Source organism: Entelurus aequoreus, linkage group LG13 (genome assembly GCF_033978785.1).
Source record: "Entelurus aequoreus isolate RoL-2023_Sb linkage group LG13, RoL_Eaeq_v1.1, whole genome shotgun sequence".
Classification (NCBI taxonomy): Eukaryota; Metazoa; Chordata; class Actinopteri; order Syngnathiformes; family Syngnathidae; genus Entelurus; species Entelurus aequoreus.
In genome coordinates, this window is record NC_084743.1 from 68283335 (window position 1) to 68300503 (window position 17169).

Consider the following 17169-nt stretch of genomic DNA (forward strand, 5'->3'; position numbering starts at 1 on the left):
GTTAGCTTCCAAATGGACTGAACTTCCAAATTATCTATTAATTTAACAATTCACTGATTACACCCAATCAACATCCTTTTTTTTAATTTTTTTTGTTCTTTTTCCGCAGCTGGGGTCTTTTAAGTTTTTCCTTGCCCGGATGTGAGTTTTGATCAGTTGAGAGTTTGGGAAGCGCTTTGAGGCTAATCACGATAATAGGAGTGTCCAAATAAATAAATAAATAGATTTTCGAATTAATCGTGATTCTTATTTGTAATGATTGTTAATCGATTAAAACATTTTATTTTGTATTTTTTTTCATATTATATATATACATATACATACACACACACACATATACATACACACACACACACACACACACACACACACACACACACACACATACATACATACATACCACATATAAATACATATATACACATAAATAAATCAGTGTTGTCCCGATACCAATATTTTTGTACTTTTCTAAATAAAGGGGACCACAAAAAATGTTATTATTGGCTTTATTTTAACAAAAAATCTTAGAGTACATTAAACATATGTTTTTTATTGAAAGTGTGTCCTTAAATAAAATAGTGAACATACAAGACAACTTGTCTTTTAGTAGTAAGTAAGCAAACAAAGACTCTTAATTTAGCTGCTGGCATATGCCGTAACATATTGTGTCATTTATCATTCTATTATTTTGTCAACATTATTAAGGACAAGTGGTAGAAAATTTATGATTAATCTACTTGTTCATTTACTGTAATATCTGGTTATTTTCTGTTCTATGTACACTTCTGTTAAAATGTTATAATCACTTATTCTTCTGTCATTAGTTTTGGATGATACCAAAATTTGGGTATCAATCCGATACCAAGTAGTTACAGGATCATACATTGGTCATTGTCAAAGTCCTCATGTGTCCAGGGACATATTTCCTGAGTTTATAAACATAATATAAATTTTTTTTTTAAACGAAAGAAGATTTTGTGATGCTAAAAAATATCGATGTAATCATAGTAGTATCGACGAGATACGCTCTTGTACTTGGTATCATTTCAGTGGATGTAGGTGTAGAATGGTGTTTGTTTATATTGTAGCTTCCCAGAAGAGTTGGTGCTGCAGGGAATTCTGGGAATTTGTTCTCTAGTGTTTATGTTGTGTTGCAGTGCAAATATTCTCCCAAACTGTGTTTGTCATTGTTGTTTAGTGTGGTTTCACTATATGGCACATATTTATGACAGTGTGGTGTGATGTGAAGCTTATAGAGCTGTCATGCACCCTTGGACAGGTTGGAAAACTGGGTGGGGATCTCAGGCACAGTTTTAAGCTGGTTCAAGTCATATCTACAAGATAGGAACTATTTTGTTTCCATTGGTGACTTTGTATCAGAACCAACCAACGTAACGCGTGGAGTCCCCCAAGGTTCAATCTTGGGGCCGACTTTATTTAACATCTGTATGCTCCCACTAGGACAAATCATGCAAAATAATAACATTGACCATCATTGCTATGCCGATGACACCCAAATCTATGTAGCGCTATCACCAAATGACTATCGCCCCATAGATCTTCTGTGCCAGTGCATTGAGCAAGTCAAACACTGGATGTGCCAAAATTTCCTACAACTAAATGAAGATAAAACTGATATAATTGTTTTTGGTGCTAAAAAAGAAAGGTTTAAAGTCGTCCAACACCTTCAATCACTGTCCCTGAAAACCTCAAATAAAGCCAGAAATCTTGGGGTTATTTTAGATTCTGATTTACATTTTGACAGTCACATCAAATCAGTAACAAAATCGGCCTACTATCACCTCAAAAATGTAAAAAGACTTAGAGGGCTCATGTCAGCTCAAGACTTTGAAAAACTTGTACATGCCTTTATTACCAGTAGGCTAGACTATTGTAATGGTCTCCTTGCAGGTCTTCCCAAAAAAACTGTCAGGCAGCTACAGCTTGTTCAGAACGCTGCTCCTAGAGTTCTAACAAAGACCAAAAAATGTGAGCACATTACACCAATTCTTAAATCCTTACATTGGCTCCCTGTACATCAGAGAATTGATTTCAAAATCCTCCTGCTCACATATAAATCACTACATGGTCTAGGGCCCAAGTATATCACTGATATGCTCCCACTATATACGCCCTCTAGATCACTAAGATCTTCTGAGACCAATCTGTTAGCGGTTCCAAGAGTAAACTCAAATCAAGGGAGAGCATCATTAAGTCACTATGCAACAAATAGCTGGAATAAACTTCCTGAAGATGTCAGACTTTCCCCAACTCTGACTACTTTTAAAACTAGACTGAAGACTTTTATGTTCACCTTAGCTTTCAGCTAAATCTTTTAATCTTTTAACTTTTAACGTCTGCACTGTTTTTATTTTTATTGTCTGCATTTTAATTTTGCTTTTATTTTCTTTCATTTCACTTTGTTGTCTGTGAAGCACTTTGAGTCTGCCTTGTGTATGAAAAGCGCTATACAAATAAAGTTGCCTTGCCTTGCCTTGCCTTCAAGGTTGATATCTGAAATAATCGTACTTTATTTGTCTCCATGGAGACAAGGATTAGTGATATTGAAGTAGTCACAACACTGCTGACAGTCATTAGCTGGTAGCTAGCTAGCGATCCATGTCTTAAAGCACCTCTGCCTGAGGGTGTTCTGCATGACACATGGTCACGTCGGGTGGGGGACCGATACTTTTTAGAGGCGGTATAGTACCGAAAATGATTCATTAGTATCGCGGTACTATACTAATACCGGTATACCGTACAACCCTAAAATACATACATATATCTCCACTTATATACATACACACGTATATACACACACACATTTATATATCAAAAAAAAGATCAGAGCCATTTATTTTATAGAGGAATGTAGTTAATCATAGAACTGGCACTTAATGTTATTAAAAAAGTATTGATTTTGAACCAAGTATAGTTTTGAATGAAGAATCGATTCTGAATTGAATCGTTAACACCAAAAATTACATCGAATCGTGTGGTGCCCAAAGATTCGCAGGACTACACAATAACATCTTGATATGGCTATAATAAAGTTAATTAGAGTGATTATGTTTCATTTATAGTGATTAAATGAAGGTAATGTGACAGTATCGGATTTAAAACATATTTATGTTACTGTCTCTTTAAGACAGTAGTCTTCAACAGAGGGTCCGGGACCCTTAGGTGGTGCGCTGTAGAGGGTGGTAACAGAGAGCATACAAGCGGAAACAGTGTTAAGAAAGAGAGCGAGAGAAAAAACAAGAGAGTGAATGGCAGAGTAGGCAACATGGCATTTAGGCTTCAAATTAGGGATGCATGATTTTGGAGAAAACATTGGCGATTTTTCTCTCAAATTGTGATTTGATTTGCGATTTTTATATTTTATACATACATTTATACATATATTTTTTTATACATAAAAATGCATAAAACTGCGAAGAATAATGAGTAAAGTAATGTTACTTTTAGACTGCCCGACATATTTTTGTCTCAGGGTGCCACACATAGTAAATTATTGCATATTGTGTTAAACAAATATTTAGCTTTATGCAGACAGGCTCGGAGATATTGTCTACATCATGCTTTAAAACTGAAGAAATAACCGATAAAACTGTTTATAATGTATTGTAATCATAGCGTATAATAATGCAAGTAAACATTTAACAGTTTGTTTACCATTGTCCTGCAATTGGAAGAGAAACAACTTTGTTATTCGAAATAAATAAACAAAAATAGGGACTCTCATTTCTGCAAGCAAAAATGTAACTTAAGTAAATATTGAACATCTTGAAGTGCATTTTTTGTCCCAGTTGGAAAAACTAGGACACTCACTCAATCGTCTGTGTTGATGGGCGTATATTGCCCATCCGATTTAAAGCTGAAATATTACCACAACGGAAGATTTGGCTTTGTAGTCGTATTTTTTTTATCCTAATTTTTGTTACTTTGCGGAACGCCTTACTGGCAAGACGCGAGTAGTGAGGCTGTCTGCACGTGCTTCCTGTGTGTGTAAAACTGGCGCCCCACTCTCCGCCCACCGAAAACAAAATGAGTGACTGAAAAGAGGGATCACTGCATTTGGTTAATTTTGTTAAATTTACGCACCCAGGTGCTGAGAGCGATGCACAGAGTGAGACCTCCTTATCCCTGTTTGAAGCCAGAGACGAATTAACGCGAGGCTCAGCCATTCTGATTGGCGAACATGTCATGTCCGTCACTCAAATGCTGGTGACAGCAGAGTAAAAAACAAAACGACCTCAGCCTCTTGCAGTTATCTATCGCACTAATTAAAACCTCAATATTGATTAAACGTGCAGGCCTACTTCAAAGCAAACAAGAAAGGTAAAGCTACCAACACTGAGATGCCGCTCTGCAAGCTTCAAAACACGCCTGGCCAAAGGTGGCAATATTTGTTTCTTGTTACGAAACTGTGGACAGACAAGCATGGAGATCTGCACAATGAGTTTAAAAACTTAGTGACGAGCTCCCCTGTTATGCTTTGAATGGAGTCTGATTGAATCTTGCTTCTTTCTTCAAGCATGTTCTATTGGGTTGAGATTAGGCCACCGACTTGGTCAGAGAAAATATCCAATTTCTTTGCTTTCAAATAGTGTTGAGTGCCATTAATCATGTGCACTGAGAAGCGAAGCGCCATGCTGGCAGTGTTGTAATATTTGGCTGAATGTGAGCTAGGGTACAGCCCTAAATGCCTCATAATTGTTCTTTCAGCAGTCAGATGACCAATAAACAACCAGCGAGCTCATTCAATGTGCAGGTACCTATAACTGCAACCACCACAATTGACACATGATGCGGTGTGCTTTGGATCATGATCATCCATACTTTACACTTTGCATCATGCCGATACAAGTTGACATTTAAACGTCCAAAAATTGCAGAATGTGGGAGGCATTTTCCAAATATTTGTTTGACTTGTTCATGAACATTACCACTGGTCTGCACCTGATAGATAGATAGATAGATAGATAGATAGATAGATAGATAGATAGATAGATAGATAGATAGATAGATAGATAGATAGATAGATAGATAGATAGATAGATAGATAGATAGATAGATAGATAGATAGATAGATAGATAGATAGATAGATAGATAGATAGATAGATAGATAGATAGATAGTACTTTATTGATTCCTTCAGGAGAGTTCCCTCAGGAAAATTTAAATTCCAGCAGCAGTGTACAAAATTGTAAAAAGTAAAAAATAAAAATAAAAAGCAACAATGAGAATAAAAATAACAGTAAAATAAGAATATAACAAGAGAAACTAGGCAGTAGTGACCATGTTATGAAAAAGTATTTCACTGTTATTGTTTTGCATCCCCTGTCATCCTAGTACCCCCCTCCCCCCCAGAGAGGAGTTGTACAGTCTAATGGCGTGTGGGACAAAGGAGTTTTTGAGTCTATTAGTCCTGCACTTGGGATGAAGCAGTCTAGCACTGAACAGGCTCTTCTGGCTACTGACAACGGTATGCAGAGGGTGACTGGCATCATCCAGGATGCTCACTAGTTTTTCCACAGTCTTCTTCTCTGCCACCGTCACCAGTGAGTCCAGTTTTATTCCGATCATAGAACCGGCCCGCCTGATCAGTTTCTCCAGTCTGGAGCTGTCCTTCTTAGATATGCTGCCAGCACACTACAATGTAGTACAGAACACTGGCAACCGCAGACTGGTAGTACATCCACAAGAGATTATGATTAGCATTCTTCAAGGATGGATGGAAGAAGGCATACATTTGGTGATGCTAGACCTCAGGCCAATAATTATGTCCCACAAAGTATTGCCAATAAACATTATTGTGGGACCAAATCAAGCACTAATGTAATCATAATATATAATAATAATGCAAGTAACCCTTTCAAACAACTTATTTCTCATTAGTCATATTTTTCATTGTAATTGGACGGTGTATAACTTTCAAAGGTCCTAAAAGAGTAAGCAAACTAAAACAAACTATTAAACTGTCAGCAAAAACTGCACTTCAATAAATATCTAAAACTTAAAGGGCAGTTTTCATCCCAGGTTGGAAAAACTGTCGGGTGGTTTGTTTCGCATGGACTAAATGTTGCCATTGTGTACATGGGCAAAGAGTATTTCATCTGATCATCATTCAAACAACAATGTTACTGTGTACATGGACCCTGGAAAAAAATATCTGATTATGACTTGCATTTTCATGCATCACACCTTAAATCTGTCTTCTTTACTTTGACATGCGCAGCACCATACCATAAACGGAAAGAGGTGTTATTGCTTGTGCTATGGCACCATCTTTTGGACAAGTTCGCTCACTGCATGCGCTGAAAAAGCAGTAGACTTCCGCTGAAAACAAACATGGCTTTGTGGATTTCTGCTTGTCCAACGCTGTCACTGCATTAATTTCCTTTCTTTTCTTTTTTTTTAATACATTTTTCCTTCTGTTTGATTGTTTTGTTTTAGAGCAGAGGTGTCAAAGTCAAGGCCCGCGGGCCAGATCCTGCCCGCAAATGAGTTATCTATGGCCCCCAGGATGATATCTGATTAGTATTAGAACCGGCCCGCAGGCCACAGCCACCTGCTGCTGTTTTGCACGCACCAAAACTCCATCAGTGTTGGCGCTAGGAATTTTCAAATGGGGCCCCATTGACCCCATCAAGTCATAAAAATGGGATTTCACAGTAAATTTTTGGGGTGTCACTTTTTTGTAACCGTTTTGAAAACAAATGATAAACTTATGCATTATCCTGTTATATCTCACATTCTAAATTGTGTTTTGGAAAAAGGTTGTCATAAATGTTACTTAATTCATTAAAAAAATTAAAACATTTCTATGCATATGTAACTTTATTCAGTTAGAAACATTCATTCACTTTCTTCTGTCCTTCATGGATGTAAACTTTACCGCTGCCGGGTATTTTTTTCTATATTTTTATTGTAATATTTTCAGAATGTGTTTGTTCTATTTTTGGCCAAAGTAAGACAAAGAACACAATCAGAAGTTGTCTTTATTTTTTAGTTTTAATGCCATGATTTTATTAGTGCGGCCCACGTGTGCACAGATTTTCCTCCATGCAGCTCCTGAGCTAAAATGAGTTTGACACCCCTGGTTTAGAGCAACAAACTCAACAGTATATAACACTACTTCTGTATATTTTGATTAGGGAGAGACAGCAGCAAGAAAATCTAATCTTCATTCCGAGACTATTAAATTTAGTCCCCCTCCACTACCAAAGTAGCAGACATCAAAGACATGAGCAGTAAAGATCATTTCAACCCACATTGTGGAAGAAGTGCTTTCATGCACTCTAACCAGAATGACTTACAGCATAAACCCGTCTCGATCAGAATGACATTTTGATCCATAGTGTGTGATTGGGTCAGAATATTCCGAATGGCGTGTTTACATGAAGCATTTTTATTCTGATTAGTCTTTTTATCCGAGTAATTGTGTCCATGTTCACATAGCTGCTATCCAACAAAGTCGGCATACAAGCTCCTTTGTACGTGTTGATGGGCTTATCTTGCTATTTCGCTTGGAAGCCGAAATATTCCCAAACATTTGGCTTTTTAGTCATCTTTTTACTCATCATTTTACTGACTTTGCAGTGCTTCTCCCTCGCGACTTGCTAATTCGCTTGGAAGCCGAAATATTCCCAAACATTTGGCTTTTTACTCATCTTTTTTACTCGTAATTTTAGTGACTTTGCAGTGCTTCTCACTCGCGACGAGGGAGCCTCTGTCCCTGCATACTGTGTCTGTAAGACAGCAGCCCCGCCTCCACCAACAAAGCTAAAGAGTGGATGGCTAACAAGAGGGTTCACTTCCTTCATTTATTTCTGCTATGGATCAAAAGTGTCCAGGTGCTGACAATGACACACAGAGTGAACCCTCTTGCGCCTGGTCATTTACATTTATTGTCATAATAATTGATTTATACCTATCCTTAGGTTGATTGAAGACTTTAAATTGTCTATAGCAGTGGTTCTTAACCTGGGTTCGATCGAACCCTAGGGGTTCGGTGAGTCGGCCTCAGGGGTTCGGCGGAGGTCAAAACACACCCGTGTAAATACAAACTTCTCCCTATCGACGTATTACGGATACGGCAACAGCTGACTGGTTTGCAGGTGTGTGATTTGTTGTGAGTTTATGCACTGTGTTGGTTTTGTTGTTTGAACAAGGTGATGTTCATGCACGGTTTATTTTGTGCACCAGTAAAAAAAAAAAAGGTAACACTTTAGTATGGGGAACATATTCACCATTAATTAGTTGCTTATTAACATGCAAATTAGTAACATATTGGCTCTTAACTAGTCATTATTAAGTACTTATTAGTGCCTTATTCGGCACTAACCCTGACCTTAACCCTAACCCTAACCAAATAACTGTAAATTAAGTCTTTATTACTTAGAATATGTTCCCCTAGTTTCCAAATAACTCTAAATTAAGTCTTTGTTACTTAGAATATGTTCCCCATACTAAAGTGTTACCAAAAACATATAGCTTTGTCTTGAATTTGAAAAAAAAAACATTTTATTTTTCACTAAAGAAGGGTTCGGTGAATGCGCATATGAAACTGGTGGGGTTCGGTACCTCCAACAAGGTTAAGAACCACTGGTCTATAGATATGAATGTGAGCGTGAATGGTTGTCTATAAGTGCCCTGTGATGGGCTGGCGACCAGTCTAGGGTGCACCCAGCGTCTCGCCCAAAGTCAGCTGGGATAGGCTCCAGCTTACCCGCAACCCTTGTGAGAATTAGAGGTAGAGAAAATGAATGGATGGATAATTGATTTATTGATTACCAGCTGAGGCCTCGATGTCCACGGTCATCAGACTTTACAGTCACCAGCTGGAGTCTCATCCAAGTATTAAAGATTATTGTTGGATTAAAATATTACATTATTTTGGTAATTTCCCCGTATTTAAAAAGGGACAACCTATTGTAAAGAAATCATAACCACTTTGGTCGGTTTCAAACCAGACTCGAAAGCCTTTTGTAGGGTTAGCAGGATTATGCACAACCGTCACTTAGTCCAATACACACAAAAAACAAAACCTATATAGAAAATGTTTTTAAAAACACGGTGAAATGCCGGAATGACATTTTCCAGTGTGCACTTTTACTTTGATAACCCAAATCAATCATCTGTAATGCCGTTTGATTAGAATCAATTTCAATTAAAAATAAGACAGGGGATGCTTATCAAAAAGAGAGCGGCTGTTTTTTTCTGCAATCCGCATTTTTCAAAGCAAATTATAAGCATTTCCCCCTTGAAACCCTAAAGATCACCAACCACCTCGCTAAGCCTAATGAACACTGCCCAGAGTAAACAATGGCGTCATGGCAAAAGTGAGCAAGCAGGGGATGGAGGAACAAGACGAGGGACTGAAGATAAGTGGATCTGATGCACTATGAGGTACAATCTCCAAAGAAGACATCAAAACACCTGACAACAGCTAGCCTCCGCACAATTATGCGGTGATGTGTTCTGGAAATCCTGACGCAAACTGGCAGTTGTTTTTTCTTACTTAGTGGAAACTAAGCCTGTTGTGACATATTTTATATTTAAAGCACAGCAGTGACTTGAAGTGAATGTATTTTTGGAAAATACTAATTTCTATTATCAGCAGTTTGAGTCCTATGACCGCCGTTGCACCAGGAAAAAAACAACCTTACTCCATTGGTGCACCGGATTTCGCAATAAATCGCAAATGGCTTTGGATTGCTTTTCATAAACAGATAAGTAAAAATTAGGGCTGTCAAATAATTTTATAAATCCGATTAATCGAATTTTGGAATATGGATTATTTATGAGTAATCACAGGTGATTACTCTCTTGCATGATTAGAAGACCCTAATATTTGTACACAAATGCAATTTTAGTATCAGAATGTCATACAGGATCATTTAAGCATTTTACCTGAATGCACGTCATTTATTTGCACAAAACTTGGTAACAGTTTTATCTAAAGTTCATTCAGGTTGTATTTTGGAGTTAAATTTGCCAGTGAACACATAAACAGAGTCAGAGTCTCCTCATTCATTTTTCTACCGACGTATTCATTGATCGGATCACTGACCGTACACTGTAGCGCTTATGCTAAAAGAGCTTGTACGTTAAAATTAATCTATACGTGATTAATGCGATAATTTTTTGTGATTGTGAGTTAACTCGTTAATTTTGACAGCCCTAATCATCACATATCTTAATTATTGAGTTATGGTGAGTGAGATAGCTTTTTTGCAGGAAAACAGCATGTTTTTGAAAAGAAAAAAAAACTGCTATTGTTAACCCCTGAAAAATTGTTAAAAAAAAAAAGTTTTAAACTTTCTTTCACAAATTAGATGATTTTTGTAAAAAAAAAAAAGGTAAAATAATTATTTTTGTCAACAAACAGTTAAGCTGTGGGGATCTATTGTATTGTTTAATAAATACAAAACAACCATAATAATTTGGGCTCTCAAAGGATTTTTTTTTTTTTCTTTTTAAATCAGATTAATCACATTTTGGAATTTGGATTAATCATGATTAATCACAGGTGATTACTTGCTTGCAAAATTTAAAGTTTGCATAAAAAATAGCTCCTATATTTGTAAAAAAATGCAATTTTCTTGTCAGAAAAAGTATTATACCTGAACGAAGGTCATTTATTTGCACAAAACTTGATAATAGTTTTATCTAAAGTTCTTTCAGGTTGTATTTTGTGGGCTCTGTACCGAGGATGTCGTTGTGGCTTGTGCAGCCCTTTGAGACACTTGTGATTTAGGGCTATATAAAGAAACATTGATTGATTGATTGATATTTTGGAGTGAAATTTGCCAGTCGAACTCTTCTTACTCATTTTTGTACTGACGTATGTATTGATCTGATAACTGACTGTATAGCGGTTAAGGTAAACGAGCTTGTACAGTCAAAATAAATTGCATGATTAATCTAAGTGTGTACAAGATTAATGCGATAAATTGTGATTAACTACGAGTTAGCTCATTAGTTTCGACAGCCCTAATTCTCAAATATCTTAATTATCGACTTAATGTGAGTGAGATAGCTTTTTTGTACTATTGTTTAACCCCCCAAAAATTGTGGAAAAAAAACATTTTAAATTGTCTTTTGCAAATTAGCTGATTTTTGGTTGAAAAAAATTAAATAAAAAAAAAGTCAAAAACAATTTTAAAAATCAGATTAATCAAATTTTGGAGTGAAATTTGCCTGCGAGCACACCAGTCAAACTCTTATTACTAATTTTTGTACTGACGTATGCATTGATCTGATAACTGACTGTATAGCGGTTAAGGTAAAAGGGCTTGTACGGTCAAAATAAATTGCATGATTAATCAAAGTGTGTACAAGATTAATGCAATAAATTGTTTGTGATTGTTAACTACATTTTGATACACCTAATTCTCACATATTTTTTAATTATCGATTAATAGTGAGTGAGATAGATTTTTTGAGACAAAAAAGTGTACGGTTTAACCCAAAAAAAATTGTGAAAAAGAAGTTTTTAATTCTCTTTTGCAAATTAGCTGATTTTTAAAAAAAATAAATAAATAAAAAAGTCAAACAATTTTAAAAAACAGATCAATACAATTTTGGAGTTTTGATTAATCATGATCATGTTTTCTTAAGAAAAGACCCCAATATTTATACACGAATGCAATCTCATTGCCAAAATGTCATCCAGGAATGTTTTTAAGCGCTTTACCTTAAGTACTGTAATTTATTTACACAAGACTTGGTAACAGTTTTATCTAAAGTTCTTGCAGGCTGTATTCTGGAGTGAAATTTGCCAGCGAGCACACCAATTAGAGGCTTGTCACTCATTTTTGTACTGACTGTACAGCGGTTACGGTAAAAGAGCATGAATGGTCAAAATAAATTAGAATAATAATCTAAGTGTGTCCATGATTAATGCACGATTTTCATGATTAATCACATTATAGTTAATTTTGACAGACTTAGTAAAAATTTAATTTTGCTCAAATGTAGTCTCCCTATATATATTATAAGTCAGTGGTTCTTCACCTGGGTTCGATCGAACCCTAGGGGTTCGGTGAGTCGGGCTCAGGGGTTCGGCGGAGGTCAAGACACACCCAACTCATCGTGTAAATAAAAACTTCTCCCTATCGGCGTATTACGGATACGGCAACAGCAGAAGTCAGACTGATTTGCAGGTGTGTAATTTGTTGTGAGTTTATGCACTGTGTTGGTTTTGTTCTTTGAACAAGGTGATGTTCATGCACGGTTCATTTTGTGCACCAGTAAAAAAACATGGTAACACTTTAGTATGGGGAACATATTCACCATTAATTAGTTGCTTATTAACATGCAAATTAGTAACATATTGGCTCTTAACTAGTCATTATTAAGTACTTATTAATGCCTTATTCGGCATGGCCTTATTATAACCTTAACCCTCTAACCCTAACCAAATAACTCTAAATTAAGTCTTTGTTACTTAGAATATGTTCCCCATACTAAAGTGTTACCAAAAACATAACTTTGTCTTGAATTTGAAAAAAAACAACATTTTATTTTTCACTAAAGAAAGAGGGGAGTGCTCAGAGAGTATGGGGTATCGGACTGTCTGATTGTGGCGGTCCGCTCCCTGTATGATCAGTGTCAGAGCTTGGTCCGCATTGCCGGCAGTAAGTCGGACCCGTTTCCAGTGAGGGTTGGACTCCGCCAAGGCTGCCCTTTGTCACAGATTGTGTTCATAACTTTTATGGACAGAATTTCTAGGCGCAGTCAGGGCGTTGAGGGTATCTAGTTTGGTGGCTGCAGGATTAGGTCTCTGCTATTTGCAGATGATGTGGTCCTGATGGCTTCATCTGGCCAAGATCTTCAGCTCTCACTGGATTGGTTCGCAGCCGAGTGTGAAGCGACTGGGATGGGAATCAGCACCTCCAAGTCCGAGTCCATGGCATTGCCCGGAAAAGGGTGGAGTGCCATCTCCAAGATCTTGCCCCAAGTGGAGGAGTTCAAGTACCTCGGAGTCTTGTTCATGAGTGAGGGAAGAGTAGATCGTGAGATCGACAGGCGGATCGGTGCGGCGTCTTCAGTAATGCGGACGCTGTATCGATCCGTTGTGGTGAAGAAGGAGCTGAGCCGGAAGGCAAAGCTCTCAATTTACCGGTCGATCTACGTTCCCATCCTCACCTATGGTCATGAGCTTTGGGTCATGACCGAAAGGACAAGATCACGGGTACAAGCGGCCGAAATGAGTTTCCTCCGCCGGGTGGCGGGGCTCTCCCTTAGAGATAGGGTGAGAAGCTCTGTCATCCGGGAGGAGCTCAAAGTAAAGCCGCTGCTCCTCCACATCGAGAGGAGCCAGATGAGGTGGTTCGGGCATCTGGTCAGGATGCCACCCGAACGCCTCCCTAGGGAGGTGTTTCGGGCACGTCCGACCGGTAGGAGGACAAGTTGGGAAGACTATCTCTCCCGGCTGGCCTGGAAACGCCTTGGGATCCCCCGGGAGGAGATGGACGAAGTGGCTGGGGAAAGGGAAGTCTGTGCTTCCCTGCTTAGGCTGCTGCCCCCGCGACCCGACCTCGGATAAGCGGAAGAAGATGGATGGATGGACTAAAGAAGGGTTCGGTGAATGCGCATATAAAACTGGTGGGGTTCGGTACCTCCAACAAGGTTAAGAACCACTATTATAAGTGTTTTGCTCATTTAATTTTGCACCTCATTGGAATGACAGCAAAGGAGGGTTATGTATTGTTACTGCTGGAATTTTTACTTCTTGGCCAACCTTATAAATGCACAACAACTAAATATTGTGGCAGGTTATGGACTGTCGTTAGCAGTGAGGAACATAAATAATATTGTCATAATCTGGAGCAAATGACGCCAGTCTAGCATGTTTGGTATGGTATTTACGTCAGGGATTAGGATCGCATCCACTTCATGACAGTTCTTATAAAGCGTCGACCGCAACATTCATTTGAATATTGCGACAAAACGCAGTTTCGACATGTTTGGGTAAAGAAAAGAAGCCATTTGTTACCTTGGTGTTTTCAGAAGGCACTTTGCGTCTGCCATGATGTCCTCCACTTCTCACCTTATTTCCTCAACAACAACAACAACAACAAAAGAAGCGTCGACGCGTTACTGTGCCCGGGTCACGCTGCGGTCCTCATTGCCCGAAACACGGACCCCAGGACGTCCACCCACCCCGCGGCAACGGAGCCGACCTGCAGTCGGTGTTACGGTTCCAAAGCGGGACGAGAAGTGCTGCCGACGCACGAAGGACGGGGACTCACGCGCACTGTCTTCCCGCCAAGTGCCGAGTGCAGCCGAGCAAGCGCCGTGCGCACGAGGCAGGCGTGCGCGCGCACCTCGACGCACAAACCCTTATTTGCGAACACGTAAAGTTGCTATTTTTTGAAATAAAAACCCCACAATTCGCCGTGAATTTTAAAACGAATTTTGTGTTTAAAACTTTGAGTTTGATTTGCATGTCAATGAAATGTGTTGAGATTAGGTTTTGTTTGTTTGATTGTTTTATTAGTTTCACCTGACTTGTCAGCGCGTCTTTTGTGTCAACCAATTAGCGTCCTCCTTCCCATTGTTGCTGTTCAGGTGTGTCTCTCTCTGTTATTACTCGTTGTCTTCCGTCAAAAGACACTTTAATATGTATACTTTGTACTAGAGATGTCCGATAATATCGGCCTGTAAATGTAACATTGGAAATGATCAGTATCGGGTTTTTTTTATTATCGGTATCGTTTTTTTTTTGTTTTTTTTTAATCAAATCAACATAAAACACACAAGATACACTTACAATTAGTGCACCAACCCCAAAAACCTCCCTCCCCCATTTACACTCATTCACACAAAAGGGTCGTTTCTTTCTGTTATAAAGGCCTACTGAAACCAACTACTACCGACCACGCAGTCTGATAGTTTATATATCAATGATGAAATCTTAACATTGCAACACATGCCAATACGGCCGCGTTAACTTATAAAGTGCAATTTTAAATTTCCCGGGGAACTTCCGGTTCAAAACGCCTTTGGAGGATGACGTATGCGCGTGACGTCGCGAGGTCCACGGAAGTGTTTGGACCCTTTTGGACACAATACAAACAGCTCTGTTTTCTTCGACAAAATTCCACAGTATTCTGGACATCTGTGTTGGTGAATCTTTTGCAATTTGTTTAATGAACAATGGAGGCTGCAAAGAAGAACGTTGTAGGTGGGATCGGTGTATGCGGCTGGCTGTAGCAACACAACAAGGAGGACTTTGTTGGATAGAAGACGCGCTAGCGGCGAACTCACCTTGACTTCCTACGTCTCCGGGCCGCCGACCGCATCGTCGATCGCTGGAACGCAGGTGAGCACGGGTGTTGATGAGCGGAGGAGGGCTGGCTGGCGTAGGTGGAGCGCTAATGTTTTTATCATAGCTCTGACGAGGTCCCGTTGTTAAGGTAGCGTCATTAGCAACAGCATTGCTAGGCTTCGACAGGCGTCGAATACACATTAACCGTGTATTTACATGTCCAGTGTTTGGTTCGGTGTCTCCTGATAGTAGTATTGTTGATCTTCTGTCTATCCTTCCAGTCAGGGATTTATTTATGTTGTTTCTATCTCTATTTGAGACAGATGCTATCACGTTAGCTCATGCTAAGAGCTTCGTCGATGTATTGTCGTGGAGATAAAAGTCACTGTTAATGTCCATTTCGCCTTCTCGACTCTCATTTTCAAGAGGATATAGTATCCGAGGTGGTTTAAAATACAAATCCGTGATCCTCAATAGAAAAAGGAGAGAGTGTGGATTCCAATGAGCCAGCTTGTACCTAAGTTACGGTCAGAGCGAAAAAAGATATCTCTTGAACTGCATTCTAGACTATCACTCTAACGTTCCTCATCCACGAATCTTTCATCCTCGCTCAAATTAATGGGGTAATCGTCACTTTCTCGCTCCTAATATCTCTCGCTCCATTGTAAACAACGGGGAATTGTGAGCAGCACTACCGCTTGTGACGTCACGCTACTTCCGGTAGGGCAAGGTTTTTTTTATCAGCGAGCAAAAGTTGCGAACTTTATCGTCGATTTTCTCTACTAAATCCTTTCAGCAAAAATATGGCAATATCGCAAAATGATCAAGTATGACACAGAATGGATCTGCTATTCCCGTTTAAATAAAACAAATTCATTTCAGTAGGCCTTTAAAGGCCTACTGAAACCCACTACTACCGACCACGCAGTCTGATAGTTTATATATCAATGATGAAATCTTAACATTGCAACACATGCCAATACGGCCGGGTTAGATTAGTAAAGTGCAATTTTAAATTTCCCGCGAAATATCCTGCTGAAAACGTCGTGGTATGATGACGTTTGCGCGTGACGTCACGGATTGTAGCGGACATATTGGGACACCATTGTGGCCAGCTATTAAGTCGTCTGTTTTCATCGCAAAATTCCACAGTATTCTGGACATCTGTGTTTGTGAATCTTTTGCAATTTGTTTAATGAACAATGAAGACAGCAAAGAAGAAAGCTGTAGGTGGGATCGGTGTATTAGCGGCTGGCTGCAGCAACACAACCAGGAGGACTTTGAGTTGGATAGCAGACACGCTACCGTGAGTACAGCTTTGGCTTCCAAACATTTGATCGCTTGCCTGTACGTGCGTGCCGCTATGTGCATGTCACGTATGTAACTTTGGGGAAATATATGTGCTGTATGAACTTTATGGAGGTGAACGATACTTTGGGCTGTGGGATTGAGTGTGTTGTGCGGGTGTTTGATTTGTATTGGTGGGTTATATGGACAGGAGGCGGGAGGTGTTTGTTATGCGGATTAATTTGTGGCATATTAAATATAAGCCTGGTTGTGTTGTGGCTAATAGAGTATATATATATGTCTTGTGTTTATTTACTGTTTTAGTCATTCCAAGCTGAATATCAGGTCCCACCCGCCTCTCACAGCATCTTCCCTATCTGAATCGCTTCCACTGCCCTCTAATCCTTCACTCTCACTTTCCTCATCCACAAATCTTTCATCCTCGCTCAAATTAATGGGGTAATCGTCGCTTTCTCGGTCCGAATCGCTCTCGCTACTGCTGGCCATGATTGTAAACAATGTGCAGATGTGAGGCGCTCCACAACCTGTGACGTCACGCTACTTCCGGTACAGGCAAGGCTTTTTTATCAGCAACCAAA

At 39.1% G+C, this 17169-nt stretch overlaps 1 protein-coding gene across 4 annotated transcripts in view; it reads right to left on the minus strand.

The window, feature by feature from the left end:
• LOC133663650 (A-kinase anchor protein SPHKAP-like) overlaps nucleotides 1–14317 on the minus strand; it is a 93154-nt gene extending 78837 nt beyond the window's left edge. For all 4 annotated transcript variants that reach the window (XM_062068293.1, XM_062068292.1, XM_062068294.1 and 1 more), the window contains exon 1: nucleotides 14009–14317. In XM_062068293.1, coding sequence (XP_061924277.1) covers nucleotides 14009–14043 — 35 coding nt within the window. In that variant the 5' untranslated portion in view covers nucleotides 14044–14317. The remainder of the gene's footprint in view (nucleotides 1–14008) is intronic.
• Between the last annotated feature and the right edge of the window lie 2852 nt (nucleotides 14318–17169).